The sequence below is a fragment of the Notolepis coatsorum genome (genome assembly GCF_963971535.1).
Source record: "Notolepis coatsorum genome assembly, chromosome: 11".
In the NCBI taxonomy this organism is placed as follows: Eukaryota; Metazoa; Chordata; class Actinopteri; order Aulopiformes; family Paralepididae; genus Notolepis; species Notolepis coatsorum.
In genome coordinates this window covers 70,541,057-70,558,246 of record NC_140175.1, presented here as the reverse complement: position 1 = coordinate 70,558,246, position 17,190 = coordinate 70,541,057, and the positions used below count along the sequence as shown (strand labels likewise).

At 42.8% G+C, this 17,190-nt stretch overlaps 1 protein-coding gene across 1 annotated transcript in view; it reads right to left on the bottom strand.

Moving 5' to 3' along the window:
- camk4 (calcium/calmodulin-dependent protein kinase IV) overlaps window positions 1-17,190 on the bottom strand; it is a gene marked incomplete at both ends in the record, with an annotated part of 138,327 nt that overhangs the window by 40,042 nt on the left and 81,095 nt on the right. Inside the window, one exon of the mRNA XM_084324956.1 lies at window positions 2,970-3,042. Within this exon, the coding sequence (XP_084181082.1) occupies window positions 2,970-3,042 (73 nt within the window). The remainder of the gene's footprint in view (window positions 1-2,969; window positions 3,043-17,190) is intronic.

Sequence of the window (17,190 nt, the reverse complement as noted above, 5' to 3'; positions counted from 1 at the left end):
TAGAACTGTGTCTTTAGTGTTTTGTGTTTTATAGAGCTGTGGCTTTTGGATACGAGCTGGTGACAGAGCTCTGATTCATTGTGTTGTGTTTAGTGGTTATTATCTTTTGTGCACATTTCTGTTTAACCCTAACCTTTGTATATTTGTTTGTTTCCCTGTTCACCCAGCCTATGGTGATTGTCTTTCATGTATATTAACGTTTTGTTTCGCACACAGGGACAATTGAGGACAGGAAGATACCCTGGGGTCTACATTTTGCATCACATAGGTGACCTGATGTTAGAGACACCAGCTTAGAGTGAGCACCACCACCTGTACTTTTGGGCACTCGGTGCTTGTAGAGGGGGGGGTTTCTTTTCCTTTTTGTGTATTGATTTGGTGCCACTGGTAGTCCTCCTTGCTCTCTGTGTTGCTGTGTTTTGTAAATAAATATTATTATTTTGGCAAACTGTTTCCTGGGCCCTATTCCCCGTACCTGGTTCAACTAAGTTGATCAAAAGTCCCATTATCCAGATTCAATTAACGGGATGTTTGAATCCAGGCTTTCCCTGTTCCTCGAACGCTGATTCAGTCTCGTTAATTCGAACCAGACTTGATGTTCAGGATAATTGCGCGCGGCCGCCTCACCTGAAAAGACAGCATGTGTTGATCGCAGAAATCCTGATTTTCTAACGGCATTGATTGATTGATTTATTGAAAACTTTATTAACAGATTGCAGAATGGGTACAATACAGTACGGCTCAATAACCTCGCCGACAAGTTAAATGCATAATCTATAGGCTAATGTTAAGTCCCTTACCCCAATCAATCAGATTATATTTCTTTAAATGTGCCTGCTGGCAGTAGGCTTAATGGAATGAATAATCGAATGAGATCTTGCTAGCAAAAATAATTAGTTAAACTCTTTCAGAATAAGTAGTATAAGTAATAAGTAAGTATAATGTGCTTAGGTATCATGTAGCCAACTATATAAATACATGGTTCCCACAGTTTTCAAGGCACGACTCCCGAAATAACGTGTCAGAGAGGGAGTTGGAGGCTATATATATACAGTTTCACTATTAATCAGGTTTTAATCTGTTTCAGGCATAATCCATACATGAATTGAATTGATTAACCTTTGGTTTATACCAGTCATGTTCATCACCCTCTTGTTCATCATCAGATAACAGTGCTTGAACAGATACATGCATTTTCTCAAATTCATTTGACAAAACGTCAAAGGCTTGCAATTGCTCATACATTTGATCAAGTCACGTCATCAAATCCGTAAAACAGCGCATCTCATCAGACATTTTAAACCCAGTTACAATATCACAATAACGTGTGAGTTACAGTGATGCAATTCAACAATCCACAGATTCAGATTCCTCGTAATTCATATCCACAATCCATGCATAAAGACAGTTCAATTTATGCTTGAATGAAACACAATTCGGGCGCTCCGACGCAGATACATCCACAGCGAAGAATATGAAACTAATCAGAGCCAAACTCCCGATAGGTTTCATTCATTAAAAATATCCCAGCGGGATACACATTTGCAATGCTCCGCGTTATGAAAATAACTACATAGTGTGTGTCGCGATAGCGAGCGCCGTATCCATATAACTTGCATTATTTAAGACAAAGTAAATTCATAGGCTGAATATGATTTATATTATTTTACATTTCAAAAGCCCCCTCTAGAAAAACGAAGCACAAAAACATAATTCAGAATGGTATAATGGGATCTACACTGTGATAATTATTTCAGGAAGCGAGCTGGCATTTCTTTGCGAGGGTGTGGCCATGCAGGTTATCCAGCTAACTGAACTAAACACTGCCCTCAACCAGGTTCAAACTTTCTGATCTGTTACCATGGTGATTTAGACAATCCGACGTCGGGGAACGGAAAGTTCTGGCTTAAGTCAAGCTATGCTGAAAATTATCCGGCTAACTCAGTTAGCCAGGTACGAGGAACAGGGCCCTGGTTTTGTGTCACTACACCCTCACCTACTATGTCTGTTGCCTTGTGTTGCGTCCCCATACTGGGGTGCGTAACACCGGCGTATATATACATTTATATTTACCATATATATATATCCATATATACATACATCCATTTGTACATATGTCTATACTGAACACTGTGACCTCATTTTCTACTTCTAATTTACATGCTATACTATGTTATTTGATACTTATCTTGTCTAGCACAGTCTCTGGAGCGTAATAGTAAGAAGCATTTTGTATAAAAGTATTCTGTACTTCTGTATGACAACTATTAAAGAAACTTGAAACATATACACCTGCATATAACCCATACAACTCTGCATGGTAGCATGTACAATAATGCTGTATATACTGTATAAAGTATATATTTTTCTTAACGTATATATATATATATATATATATATATATATATATATATAGTACGACTTTATACCATAGTGTCTTTATACTTGTATCACCTGTGCACATATTAATACTACAACTCTGTACATACATCTGATTAGCACTATTACTCAGTAGTACTAATTTATATATTTTATATCCAGCTCTGGCTTGATTTGTATTTCTTCCAACCAATCACACTCATCCTGGGCACAATGTCACAGATAGCGGAAGGGGAGGAGAATTATGACAGAAATAGTCTGCCAATGGCATGCTTTTACCCAAAGCCATGCTTATTCTCAGTCCAGTGATCCAGACTATCTTTGTGGTAACTCACAGAAACGAAGAGAGGGAGATACAGAGAGAGGGGGGGGGGGGGAGAGAGAGAAAGATAAAAGGTGCAAGAGGAAGTGGAACAGGGTGAACACAGATAGATAGATAGATAGATAGATAGATAGATAGATAGATAGATAGATAGATAGATAGATAGATAGATAGATAGATAGATAGATAGATAGATAGATAGATAGATAGATAGATAGATAGATAGATAAATAGATAGAACGGGTTAATATAAAGAAGTTGTACTTACAGCCACAGCCTCCAGTATCTGTTTGACAGCATCTGCAGCATCTCTCTCACTATAGTAACCTTTCTCAACCACCCTGAGAGACACACACACACACACACACACACACACACACACACACACACACACACACACACACACACACACACACAAACACACAGGCTTAGTACTATAGTCTGGCTTGTGTTTATGTGTCATGTTTAGTGTTTTGTGACCTTTCTCCTCAACCCTATGAGCCAAACATGCAATCTGAGAGTGCACTAACCTCAAATACTGTGTGTGTGTGTGTGTGTGTGTGTGTGTGTGTGTGTGTGTGTGCGTGCGTGCGTGCGTGCATCCACACATGTGTGTTAGATACAGTAAATAGATGTATGCGTGTTATTGTAGTAATTCTCCCCCAGTGACCAACTCAAGTGTGTGATAATATGGAAATTATAAATCAAACAATCAAGTAAACTGATTGGTTCATAGTCGTGGTATCACATTAGTATCACTCGTTAGCCAGAACAGGTTAGCCTAACGTTACTGTGGTGTGGGGATGGCAGCCACACCTGCCCTGGGTCAAGCTAGGACACAGGTTAAATCTACCCCCCCCCCCCCACACACACACACACACACACTGGAGAGAGAGCTTCTGTCATGAAAAGTTTCCATCTGCTCTGGCTTGTATCATCTTCGCACCTCTTCAATAAACTGGTTTGCTGTTTATAACATCTCTGTCTAGAAGGCCACTTTGGTGGAGTGTGATACTAGTGGGTGCACAATAAATAGCAACATACAAATGAACCCTTTTGGTAGAATGGTAGTGAAAGGGTTCATGTAAATAAATAGCCAAATAATGAAATCAATATAACACTAGCCTGTGATGAATAAAAGAATGCCAGCTATTTGTTAGTGTGTATGTTGCATAGCAACCGCCTCGCAATGCAGGCAGCCAGGAGGGCCTATTTTACCTTTAACATTATTATTTACTATCTAACATTAGAAGAACTATTATAAACTATTATTTTATATATTATAAAACTATTTATTTGTAAATAATAATGTTCCTCCACTTTGTGTCAAGCTGACCTACGCCCACATTGCACTGTGGCCTGGCGTGGGCAGATCCTCGTGTTGCCAGAGGCAGCTTCACACCAGTTCAGATCAGCTCAATTAACCCTTAAACCTTTCCTTTGTGATTTGTGTGTATCGGTGATTAAGGTGAGAATCTACTCGTGTTTCTTTAACTGTAGAGCTAGTTTATTTCCTGTTAACTTGCATACCTTTGTGTATTTCCCAGATTCTGTTTGTAACTACCCAACGTGCCACGACTTAAATTGTGAGTGAATGGTCGTTTAGATGACATTATAACTGTGGTTCTCTGATTGTGTCACGACATGAGCTACCTTAAACAATAGTTTAGCTTACATTTACAACCTTGGTTCTTTGAATACCACATGTAATTAATAATTTCTTTATTCATATAAATGGAGAGCTGTTTCAAGAGATTTGTTTGTAAGATTTAAGATTAGGGTGAGCATATTTTCAAACCCAAAAACCTTGACAAAAGAAAAAGTGTCGCTGTCCACTTTCAATGAGCTGCTGTGTGGTGCTGAAATGTGCACGGCTGATCAGCCTTTGCTTCACTCACTTAAAAAAATGTCTTGTGAAAAACAAGAAACACTTACCAATGGAGGGCTCAACAATAGTTTGGTAATGTGAGCAACACTAGGCTAGATACTTGATTAAGTAGCAAGCTTGTTTTTGTCTAATCACACTTAACCTACAGTATCAACCTCCGCTTGTTATGGTTTGTAACCGACCCCAATCGCACAACACAAGACAGGTATGAGAGTAAGCCAAAACAGGGCAAATCTTTATTATAGAACAAAAGGCGGAACAGTCCCTTTATGGGAGAACACAAAAAACACTAGAGTCAAGGAAAACTGGAAAATGCGGCACTGTGCCTTTAAGAGGCGAACAGGCTAAGGGACTAGGGCTAAAGGACAGGGCCAGGGCTAAATGTCAAGGACCAGGGGCACTGGAGAGGGGAACAGGGGAGAACACAAAACACTAGAGTCAAGGAAAACTGGAAAATGCGGCACTGTGCCTTTAAGAGGCGAACAGGCTAAGGGACTAGGGCTAAAGGACAGGGCCAGGGCTAAATGTCAAGGACTAGGACCAGGGGCACTGGAGAGGGGAACAGGGGAGAACACAAAACACTAGAGTCAAGGAAATAAGGAAAATGCGGCACTGTGCCTTTAAGAGGCGAACAGGCTAAGGGACTAGGGCTAAGGGACAGGGCCAGGGCTAAATGTCAAGGACCAGGACCAGGGGCACTGGAGAGGGGAACAGGGGAGAACACAAAACACTAGAGTCAAGGAAAACTGGAAAATGCGGCACTGTGCCTTTAAGAGGCGAACAGGCTAAGGGACTAGGGCTAAAGGACAGGGCCAGGGCTAAATGTCAAGGACTAGGACCAGGGGCACTGGAGAGGGGAACAGGGGAGAACACAAAACACTAGAGTCAAGGAAATAAGGAAAATGCGGCACTGTGCCTTTAAGAGCCTTTAACAGGCTAAGGGACAGGGCTAAGTGTCAGGGACAAAGGCTAAGGGCCAGGGCTATGGGCCAGGGCTGCTTACAGGGATGAGGACAGGGTTCCGACGGCGGAGGCCTGGCAAGGGGACAGGGGCCCGACGGCGGGGGCCGGGCACGGAGACAGGGGCCCGACAGCGGAGGCCGGGCACGGAGGCAGGGGCCCGACGGCGGAGGCCTGTCACGGGGACAGGGGCCCGACGGCGGAGGCCTGGTACGGAGACAGGGGCCCGACAGCGGGGGCCGGGCACGGAGACAGGGGCCCGACGGCGGAGGCCTGTCACGGGGACAGGGGCCCGACGGCGGAGGCCTGGTACGGAGACAGGGGCCCGACAGCGGAGGCCGGGGGGAAGAGGCGCCATCCTCCCGTGGAAATAGGGAGCGATGACGCGCCGGCTTGACGTCTGGAGTGGGAACACTGGCAACCTCCCGTAGAGAATTAGAGAGCGAAGGCGGTGTCCCACTCCAGGCACGGAGATCCTCTTCCTCCTCCTCGGGGGGGCCGGGCACGGAGACTTGACTTGACTTGACTTGGTACAGGGGCCCGACAGCGGAGGCCAGGGGGAAGAGGCGCCATCCTCCCGTGGAAATAGGGAGCGATGACGCGCCGGCTTGACGTCTGGAGTGGGAACACTGGCAACCTCCCGTAGAGAATTAGAGAGCGAAGGCGGTATCCCACTCCAGGCACGGAGATCCTCTTCCTCCTCCTCGGGGGGGCCGGGCAACGCAGAACAAAGGGGTCCCAGGGGACCGGGGCGAAGAGATGCCATCCTCCCGTGGAAAATAGGGAGCGATGACGCGCCGGCTTGACATCTGGAGTGGGAACACTGGAAAACCTCCCGTAGAGAATTAGAGAGCGAAGACGGTGTCCCACTCCAGGCAAACGGCGACAGGTGGTGATGGCTGGCACGTCGTCTCACGCCGGAGACGCGGCAGGTGATGGTAACGTACAGGATGGTAACGTACAGAACTCCATGAACACAGAGTGAACACAGATACAGAACGACCCGACCAGGACTGGAAGTGAGGTCCAGGTAGCGTGTAGCTTTATGCCAAGCAAGCAGTGCAAAAATTTACCGTAGTGGCGTGCAGTAATGCGCCTTTCATTTTCCGCCGCCCAGCGCCCAGGTCGCGCGGAAATAGGCTGTCTATTGCCATTCTCTTTGACAAACTCTAACCTTAACCAGCTCCTTAACAACGCCTAAACTTAACCGTTCTAACCTTAACCAACTCCGAAACAATGCCTAACCTTAACCTTAACCTTAACCATGCCTAACCTTAACCATAGAAATTATATTGCCATTCTCTTTGACAAACTCTAACCTTAACCAGCTCCTTAACAGCGCCTAAACTTAACCGTTCTAACCTTAACCAACTCCGAAACAATGCCTAACCTTAACCTTAACCTTAACCATGCCTAACCTTAACCGGCGAAAGAATACACGTTAAAAAAAAATCACGTTAAAAAATATTTTCGATGGGATTCGAACTCGCCAGCAAACGAGCCATAGGATCCACAGCCATGTGGCCTTGCCAATTGAGCTATTGCTAGATACTGAATAAGGGGCGGTGACTTATATATATTGAGCTCCGCTCGTGTCGAACCAAGGCGGGATCTCATGCGCATGCGCGGGCACCTCGCGCGAGCACGCCGGCGCACGCACGCACCTGAGCGAGCACGCCGCCGCCGGTGCACGCACGGTAGCATTTGTCTGAAAAGAAGGGCGCTTTACCGCACTGGCGTGCGGTGACGAATGCGGAAGCATTTTTGCACTGCATGCTTGGCATTAAGGAAAACGCGTCCAGGTATATAAAGCCCTCTGGGGCGCTAATCATAAACTATGACAGCTGCGTGAAGGTAGTCCAAGGGTGGGGGCTGGTGAAGAGTAGAGGAGAGTAAATCATCGCAAGGGTGGGGGCTGGTGAGGGAGAGTAGACAGGGAAAAGTTCAGGGAACAGGCGAATCCTCACACCGCTGGTACAGATGTTACAACACGACAACACATTCTCATCAGCAAAAGTACAATGGGTACATAATGACCACGTCAAATAAATAGGCTGTGGCTACATTGATCACATCATGCACAATTGTGCAGCCCTGGCCTATTTTATTTTATAATTCTATTCTATTGTACATGCAAGCTTTAGCTGGGAAGTGTAACCAAACAAGGTTCTCATTCCACAACTGGCTGCGTCTACTAATAACGTTAGTTGTGCCATCATGCCATGGGTCTGGGCGGTTTCATGCTTGTTATTTTTCATTGGGTATATCCGTTTCCACCAGATTCGTATCTGGTTTGACGGACAGAAAAGTTCAGAGAGGATGAACTTTTGGAAGTGACGGATTTGTCACCATCTGTAGCAAAGCTGATGTTTTTGCAAATGCACAATTACGTTAGCTAGGTTCTAATCTAAAAACAAACCAATGGACAGTGTAACGTTCCCCCCAGTCCTGCCCCACCTGTCCATGGACTCCCCCCACCTCTCCATGGACTCCCTCAACTCATGAACAATACTCTACTGCATTTGTGTCTGTCAATGTTTATTAATGTGTTCTCTGTCATGCTCACTAATCTGTTCCTAATCTGTTTGACAGCAAAACATTCCCAAAATCTGGCAAGTTCAGTCCCATTCCCTAACAACAATCTGTGTTGCCTAGCAACCATCACAGCAGACAGTCAGTGTTAAGACTTCACGGCTTTATACCGCAATATGTATTTTCTTTCCCCCCAATCTGCCAGCTTCGGGTTGTCCACACTGAAACTAGAAAGACGGTATATGTGTGTGCATTCCTGAGTCGGATAGATGGAGATGCAGCGTAGATAGAATAGAGGCAGCGCGGATAGAATAGAGGCAGGGCGGATAGAATAGAGGCAGCGCAGATAGAATAGACACAGCGCATTCAGTAATGGGTCTCCAAAGACACACTTATGCAATGAAAAATACTATCAAATTGACGTGCATAACTCACGATGATTAGTAACTGTTAACACTTTCCCGGACACTTGGATCCGTCTAATCTCACGCTAAACGGCCAGCATTTCTAAACAGACTTGCACAGTCCGTGGGGCTGTTTGTAGAGCTAGATCTATACTTTATAGTATTGCTATCTGTCCATTCTCATTGTCAATTGACACCATAAACCGTCCCTTCAAAATGGCTTAAAGAAATAATTTTTTCATCAATACGTTCTCATTTTATAGCCTCTTGAATATAAGCGTTATAAGGGATTTCGGCTAGGATATTTCCTGGAAGGCGAGATACAGGCCGCTAAGCTACTAACGTTAAATCCAATGGCATTTCGGATATACAGAAGCTACAGTTAAAACTCAAACTGCATATGATCGGTATTGATGGTCCACCATGAATGCATGAAAGGGGGCGGGGGGGGGGGGGGGGGTGGGGGGGGGGGCGTCGTTTCTGATTATTGATTACCAATAACCGTGTTAGCCTCAGTAGCCACATTCCCAAAACGTAATCCGTGTAACAGGCTATAGGCATCGCTTCAGGTTAGCAGAAAACAACATTGGAAATCCAGAAAAAACAAGACAACTTCTGCCACAGGGAACACTGCATTATCGAGATAGCGCCCCTAAGAGGATATGGCCGGTAATGCACTTTTTGGAATTCAAAGAGTAGGGTACTTCTGCAGTGCCGCTCGGTGACATTGAGTAGGTTATTAAAATGGAATAAAAGCCAAAACAACCTTGCCACGGACATGGATTCGAAACACGGATTTATCCGTGGTCGGGCGCCATTGTGTTAAGACAAGCTTTCTCTAGGCTTTTGAAAATGTAGGGCAGACCTTGTTGGTAACGGGGCAGCCGATAGGAGAGGATAAGTGTCAGTAGGTGAACAGAATGGAATATTTGACAGGGACAAAAAGCAAGACAGGCGATGCTTCAGAAATAAACCAACGTCAATAAACCAAAAACCAAGTCAAGAAAATACGACTAATACGACTATCATCAATTACTAACGTCCTCGTATGAAACCCTCCACCTAGACTCCGTCTGGAGGAGGGATATACCAGACCTGGAAAGTGATTTTGATTGGCAAGAAGCCTGGGCAAATGTTCGATTTACATCAAGGAACCCGGACCATCAACAAATAAATCTTAACTATATTCACAGGACATACTTGACTCCTATAAGACTGAAAAAAATGGGTCTTAAACAAGACTCCAAATGCTCCTTATGTACAAATGGGGACGAGGGGACATTTATGCACATGTACTGGAACTGCCCACCAGTTAAGATATTCTGGAAAGAGGTGACCCAGCAATTATCAAATCTCTTAACTCTGAATATACCTGTACACCCCTCTGTATTACTGCTGAATGATGTTTTTGAGTGTGCAGTACATCCACAGCTAAAGAGATTGGTTTTATCGGGTATCACAGTGGCTAAAAAGCTGATAGCATCACGATGGTTCCAACCGGAAAAAATTTGCTGAAAGGTCTGGATTCTTACATATCTCGATGTGATTTATCAAGAAATATCTACAGCAAGAATTTTGGGTCTCAATGAATACAAAATGACAATGTGGTTAGAAGTGGTGGAGAGAATAAAAGCTAGCATATAATGGTAGTGTCTGGTTAGGAGCGAGGGATAATGGATGGATTATCCAATGGGGGGTCCAGGAGGGGGGGGTACAAGCTAGAGCATAATATGTGTGTAGGGTATTAGATAGCAGGTATTGGGGGTATATCCTGTATAAGACATGTAACTATATGGTGATTTCATTGGATGTGCACTGTTAATAATGCTTGTATATCTTATCGTGTGTTGTCATGTTTGTTTATATGTTTGTTTAAAAAAATAATAAAAAAAGAAAATACAAAAAAGAAAATACGACTAAGCTTATCTCGCTCTTGGTGAGATTTCTCTATATTTATTTAGAAAAAGCACAGTCTGATTGAGTGTATATTGAACTGTATTGTTATGTATGTTATTGTTCTAGCAAAGGGATTGCACAATTTCATAATTTCTTTCCTCAGTTTTTGGTTATTGTTACTGATGTAGAATGTTATTGTTGAGTTGTTGCACAATTTAAAAGCTGATTATATTGATGTTATTTCAATAAATTTGAACTTGGCCCATTTCAAGGGGGGGGCCTGACAGAAAAGGTTTGAGAACCACTTGGTCCCTGACATTGCTGGATGTTATTTATTTGGAGATCTCGACTGCTCGTATGGTTGGGGTGGGACAAGCAAGTATTGAATTGTGGACCGCGGCGGCCAATGTGGTCAAGGGCACAATGTAGCGGCGGAGTGGGGGTGGGGTGTTGGTCCTGGGGGATCCGGCGGTCTTGGGGGGAGGGGGGTGGGGGAGGAAATGTCCAATGTCTAATGTCTTTTGTGTTGTTTGTGATGTTTTAGTTTTTTACTTGGTATTTTGTATATTGTATATTTAGTTAAGTTTTGATCTGTAGGTATTTATTATTTATTATTGTATTGTCATTATTATTATTATTGTTGTTGTTATTATTGATGTTGATGTTGTGTTGTTGTTTGATGAAAATTAACACATTGAGTGCCACGCCCCTTCCGGGAAATTAGGCCTAGTGAGGACGGGGATATTTGTGAGTGCTTAAAATATATCTTAAATTATGGCTATGGGTCTAATACACCCGTTGCTTATCAATTACTTGCTTGCAGTCAACATGTACAAAACGGATGGTTTTTTTCATTGGTACATTTCCGTTTTATACCGTTTTGAATACGAGTATAGTTTTGGTGATTTCTAGTCATTCCAGAGAAAGACGCAATAATAGCCCCTTAGTGGAATACACAAAACACGTTGTCATTTTTCGGCTGATTTATTAATCGTTTTCAAATAAACGCTAGATTATCGATAGTATATGTGTCCTTATGCACGATACAGAAGCGGGCTGAAAAATCGCTTATCCGTGCCTTGCTCAGCGCCAACGGCACGCACACACACACACGCTCTGATGGCGGTGAAAGGAACATCTGATTAACCCAAGACTGGTAACATAGATTCCTTACCTCACATCTGATGTTCTGCAAAAAGATTAATCCAATTCCTGATCGCCATTCCAAATATTGATCGCGTTTATTGATCCAACGTTATATATCCAAAACACATAATCCACGCTGCTCTGAGTGTCCCCAGTCCATCTGTTATAACGATACTGCATGCTCGAAAAAGAAAACCTGGACCGGAGTTTTTTTTTATGCACATCCCCAGCCAATCCAATCCAATGATGTGCAATACCATCCGGGAGACGATAGGCGGCAGTATTTGCCCTTTTGCGAGCTCAGACCCATTCCCAACGATAACATCAGGTTGGATGGATGAAAATGAATGGATATCGCTAATAAAATAAATAACGATTAAAACCCGACTATACTTATGATTGGCGCTCAAGCGATGGCGAGTTAACCCGACTATCATTGGGGTCGGCGCTGAATGTGTTAAAAAAAATATATGTAAATCACGCAAGTGATTTTGCGTGTGTCTCTCTCTCTGGGATTTTCAGTTAAACGGAATATTCATTAAAGGTTCAATTCAGAATTTTGGACCCCTAGCCCTAATTCCGATTTACCAATGATGTTATCGATTGTGGCTCCAATTTAGCCCCAAAACTAATGTAAAGTCAATGCTGTCTGTACAATCCCTGAAATGTATTCTGAAACCTACTCCACTGTGCACCCAAAATAAATGTCAGCGTTTATTTCAGGGCTTGTACATACTGGAGCATGACCCCACTGACTTTACATTTGTTTTCTGGCTAACTAGCCAGATCCGCAGGTATCCAGTATGAAGGACAGCATGGGTTGTGCTGAGAAATTACTCTATTGATCAACGACGTCATTGGTTAAGTAGAGTCCCAGCAGAGGTTGATATTGGACTAAAACACTCCATCATTTTCTTGTTACAATTAGTGTTGTCACGATACTGGAATTTCGAACTTCGATACGATACCTTGAAAAGTATCGATATTCGATACCATTTTCGATACCACAGGGGAAAAAGGTTCAATCGTAAAATGTAAAAAAAATAAAAAAGGATAAATATATATATTTTTTTTTTATATACATTTTGCTTTTGTTGCTGGTTGATTCTCCTCAGCTTCTCTCTGGTACTATAAGAGAAGATAAATATAACACTTTTAAAACCCTTTGTTTATCTTTAGATCAGACATTTAAAAATAACTAAATGATATAATCTTAGAAATTAAGTAAAGTTAATAGTACTGCGTGTTAAGCATAACAGATTGATTGATTGAAAATTGTATTAACAGATTGCAGAATGGGTACAATACAGTACAGCTCAATATACACAATTGTTAAGGGGATGCAGACCAGAGAAAGACTTTTGTCTTGTTTACATCAGGGTCCCCCATTTTCAATTCATCATAACATATATGACATAGGCCTACAGATAAACAGTACTGTTACATTCAGACATTTATGACATACAAGATATACAGTACTGTTTAAGAGACAGAGTTTCTAAAAGAGAGTATACCGTTAATTTACTTCTGACCATTATAGTCAAAGTATTTTCCTATGAACTGAAACTCATGAGACCTCATAAGGCTAGCATCATTCAGTTACAGCTACTGTATATTGGCCAACATTAGCCAGCTATCTAGCCAGCTACTGCACCATGAACTGCCAGCTAGCCAGCTGGCCACCCCCAATCCAGCCAACCGTACAAATTACGGTCTCAGCCAATCACATCGATATGTACAGTTAGTTAGCTAGCCATTCCATTGCGAATTAAAAGGTAGGCAGCCAGCCAATATTAGCTAGCTAGTAGCTAGGTAGCTAACGTTAGCCAACTGAGAAAGATAGCTAGCTAGCCAACAGCTAACCAACAGCTGCAAGCCTGCAACGAACGCCACAAAGGCCAACATTAGACAACGCCTGATGTATTAAACTAAACTAGGCACTCTTTCGAAGTTGGTTAAGGTTAGAGTTTGTCTTAGAGCATGGCGATAGAACGCCAGGTAGTTTGCAGGCTGTTTCGACGCGGAAATGGGCAAACACGCTATTGGGCGCACATGTCACATGACCTGGCCAATCAGAGCGCCGGAAACGCGGATGCGTTGTAAAAAAAAAAAGGCTCTGCACTGCTTGGAGCGAGTGAGAGCTGAGGAGTTGTGCTGTGTCAACGGAGCTGTTGACACAGGTCTGTGAGGGGAGGGGGGAGGGGCAATGCCGCAGCAGCGTGTGTGTGCATGTGTCAACAAGGAGAGAATACTGCGAGAACACCAGCTGGTATCGATAGTGCAGAAAGTATCGATATTGCGGGAAATGAGTATTGAAACTGTTTTAAATATTCAGAATCGATATGTATCGAAAAATCGATATTTTTGACAACACTAGTTGTAGCTAAGGGGCTACACAACCCGGACTGTATTAAAGATTGTTTAGATTAAACCACTACTAAAGAATATTAATAGCCAGACAGTACAGTTAGATAATATGGCGGACACTCAATTGACTGCGCGGGGACAGAGATACCAAGTTTACAGTATTTTAATAGTCATAGCAACATATAGATTAGTCATCACGGTTCTCCTTTAATAATAGAATGTCAGGGAGCTCCAGTAGCTCACCGCGTACCTCGAACGCTATTTCGGCGTCGGGGACAACCGTGCTCGTCACGGATCTGGGGTAGCGAGTTCGACTCCCGGACAAGCCGTAACTTTCTCAGAGTGTCTTTCCCCCCATCTGTACCCCCATTCAACCTGTTTCTGTCGGTCATACTTGACCAGAGAAAAAGCGATAAACGCAAAAAGAACCAGCGGAATGGTCAAAGTTTAAAAAAAAAAAATAATAGAATGTCAGAGTATCAAAGTCAGCGGTAATGAATATTTCCTAGGTTACGAATACTCAACCGGAGCTCTGCAGGGAGTGAGAAGAGACGAGGTGATACAGGGCAAAGCAAGGGTAGTTGTAGACGATGGTTCTCCTCTGGAGCTCCAAGCTCCGGAGGAATTGGAGACTGGTCGGATAATCCTGTCGTCACTGGAAGAAAAGGGGTCTCGTACGGAACTGGTCCTTGTAATCCTAGCGCCCGATGGCAGGGTTAATAGCTATTAATCCAAAAGCCTGATGGCATAGATGGTAGCTAGCTAGCTTCGTTTGTACTGGAAGCTAGCCCGCAGACGGTCTTCAATGAGTAGTTAGATCCAAACGCCTCTGGGTTTAACTATACGTTTCTCCACGTTACTTCGCTTACACAAGTCACTATACTGCGCCAATAATGGCTCTACAATATTATAGTCGTATCTAAGTAGCTACTAGCTATCTGTAACGATACACCGCTGGTAGGTCTGTGTACAACTGTACCGGACGTATCACGCTCTCGCTCTGCTGCTTCTCCTGTTCTGATACTGCCGACTCGTTACTTCCACTGGTGTTAGGTTACTGCTCTGCGGCTGCTTGCACCATCTACAATATATATACTCAGACTGATTTCTAGGGCGCAGCCAATTTACCTGTCTGGAATCAATGCGCCTGCTATAGGCAAGTCTGAACTTGTCTGGACATGTCTCGAACTATGTCTGGGGGGCTCGTCTGGTGGCGCCTCCAATGTCAAGGGCGGGACCCAATGAGGCGAGCGAAGAATACTATTATGCAAACGGATGGCGTTGGATATATATCTTATATATATAAACAATATACAAGTTATACAAAATAATAAACGCAGACTTTTAGTGTTAATCTGGACCTTCAGAACACTAGTTACAATGTAGCCTTTTTTGGTTTACTGTTTGCTCCTTGACCGAGTTCCTTGTTGCTGCATGCAGACAGATGTCCTGTATGTCCACATGACTGGACTTCACATCTCCAACCACGTTTCTTCCTCTCTGGACCCAGTCAACCACGTTTCTTCCTCTCTGGACCTCTCTGGGTCATTAGGATAGTGGATCTTCCTCTTACATTGTTGTTCTTTGTTTTTCTGTCTTACTGGATGACTGTGTGGATGTTCTATTAACGTTGCCCTTGGAAATGCCAAAAACATTTATAAATACCAATGTAGTCGTTTTCTATTGCCTTGAATGCCAGAATGATATAGCTGCAAAGAGCCTGTTGCCTTGTTGTGAGCCATGGTATATGGGTGTGACGTAGGTGGGTTGGTCATTATCATTATTATTGTATTTGTAACACCATGTAAATATCAGGTTAGTATAGGTAAGTTATATTGTGTTTGTATTTGTATATGGTGTAGTGTCACCTTAATAATAAACCCCCTTTTTGTTTCCCCCTTCTCAGGTGCCGCCCGCCCCTTCCTGTAGAGTGTGCTGATTGCCCGATGATGACGGCAGCTGAGGGCAATCACTCATTAAGGGGCAGGTGGATACAACCTGAGATGCTGCACACACTCATGGCCCTTTTTGCCATTGCCACTATTGAGTGGATTGAATGTTGTGTTGGCCTTTTTGCCATTTCCACTAAGCTGTGTGGATTGTGTGTTGTGTTGGTTTTGGTCCACTATCGTGTGGGAATATGTGAACAGGAGGTTCACGCTTATTTTGAATAGCCTTATTGTGCTTATGTTATTGCTGGGTGGTTCCTAGAGTGCCAGCCATGTGGTTTGTGCTTGTGTCCTGTGACACTTTGATTACTTGTGTTTGTTAGTGTTTACCCCTTTACCTAGTGTTGTTCGTCATATTGTATATTCCTGTTTTGTTCTCCCTTCCCTTGTGTCAATTTGTGTTTGTGGGTTTCATTCCCCATTTGTTTAATAATCATTTACTTTTGAGAAAGCTTTATTATTTACTCCTACTGGGACCTGTGCTAAATGCACTGAACGAGTTGGAGGTTCACAAACAACCCGGTTCAGGTACATTTATATTATTTATAGACCTTTGTATGTGACAATGGGATATATGTATATATATATATTTACAATGGCAATTAACCAATTAGAGAGCCGGATCTACCCATTTTATAAATATAATGTCTATAATTAATGTAATATGTAAATAAAGTACTAATTGACCACAGTAAAAAGGAACATATTATACGTTATGTTATAGCAATAAGTAATATATATGAATTGTATCGAAAATGTACAATGTGTACTTATCTGTGTAATAAGTACATATTAAACATTTCTTACAGGTCCCCTGCTATGGAGAAAACCCACTGACATAGGAGGCAAGTGCCTTCACGTCAAGAGTACAGATACACATCCTACCCCTAACCTTAACCACACTGTTACCTTAAACTAACCATAACCGTTGAACCCTAACCCTAAACCTAACCTTAACCCTAACTTCATATTTCAACCATTAACCGTTAAGCGAATGTTAAAACTAACCTTAACTGTAACCATAATCATAATATTGCTGTGAATGTATCAGGGTGGGTGAATGGCTAGTCTAGAGGTGAGAGCACTTGCCTGCAACCACAGTCATTGTTGGTTCGACTCCCGGTCGCACTGCTGGTTTTGGACTTTTGCCAATACAAAATATAAATATATTACTTATATAATATGTAAACCTATTACTTATGGCTATAACATAACGTACATTATGTACCTTTTTTCCTATGGTCGATTAGTACTTTATTTATGTTTTATATGATGAGACTGTGTTGCTATAATATGTGTTATGGTGTGTTTGTGTTTTGGTGCATGTGTGTATTTGAGTGTGTTAAC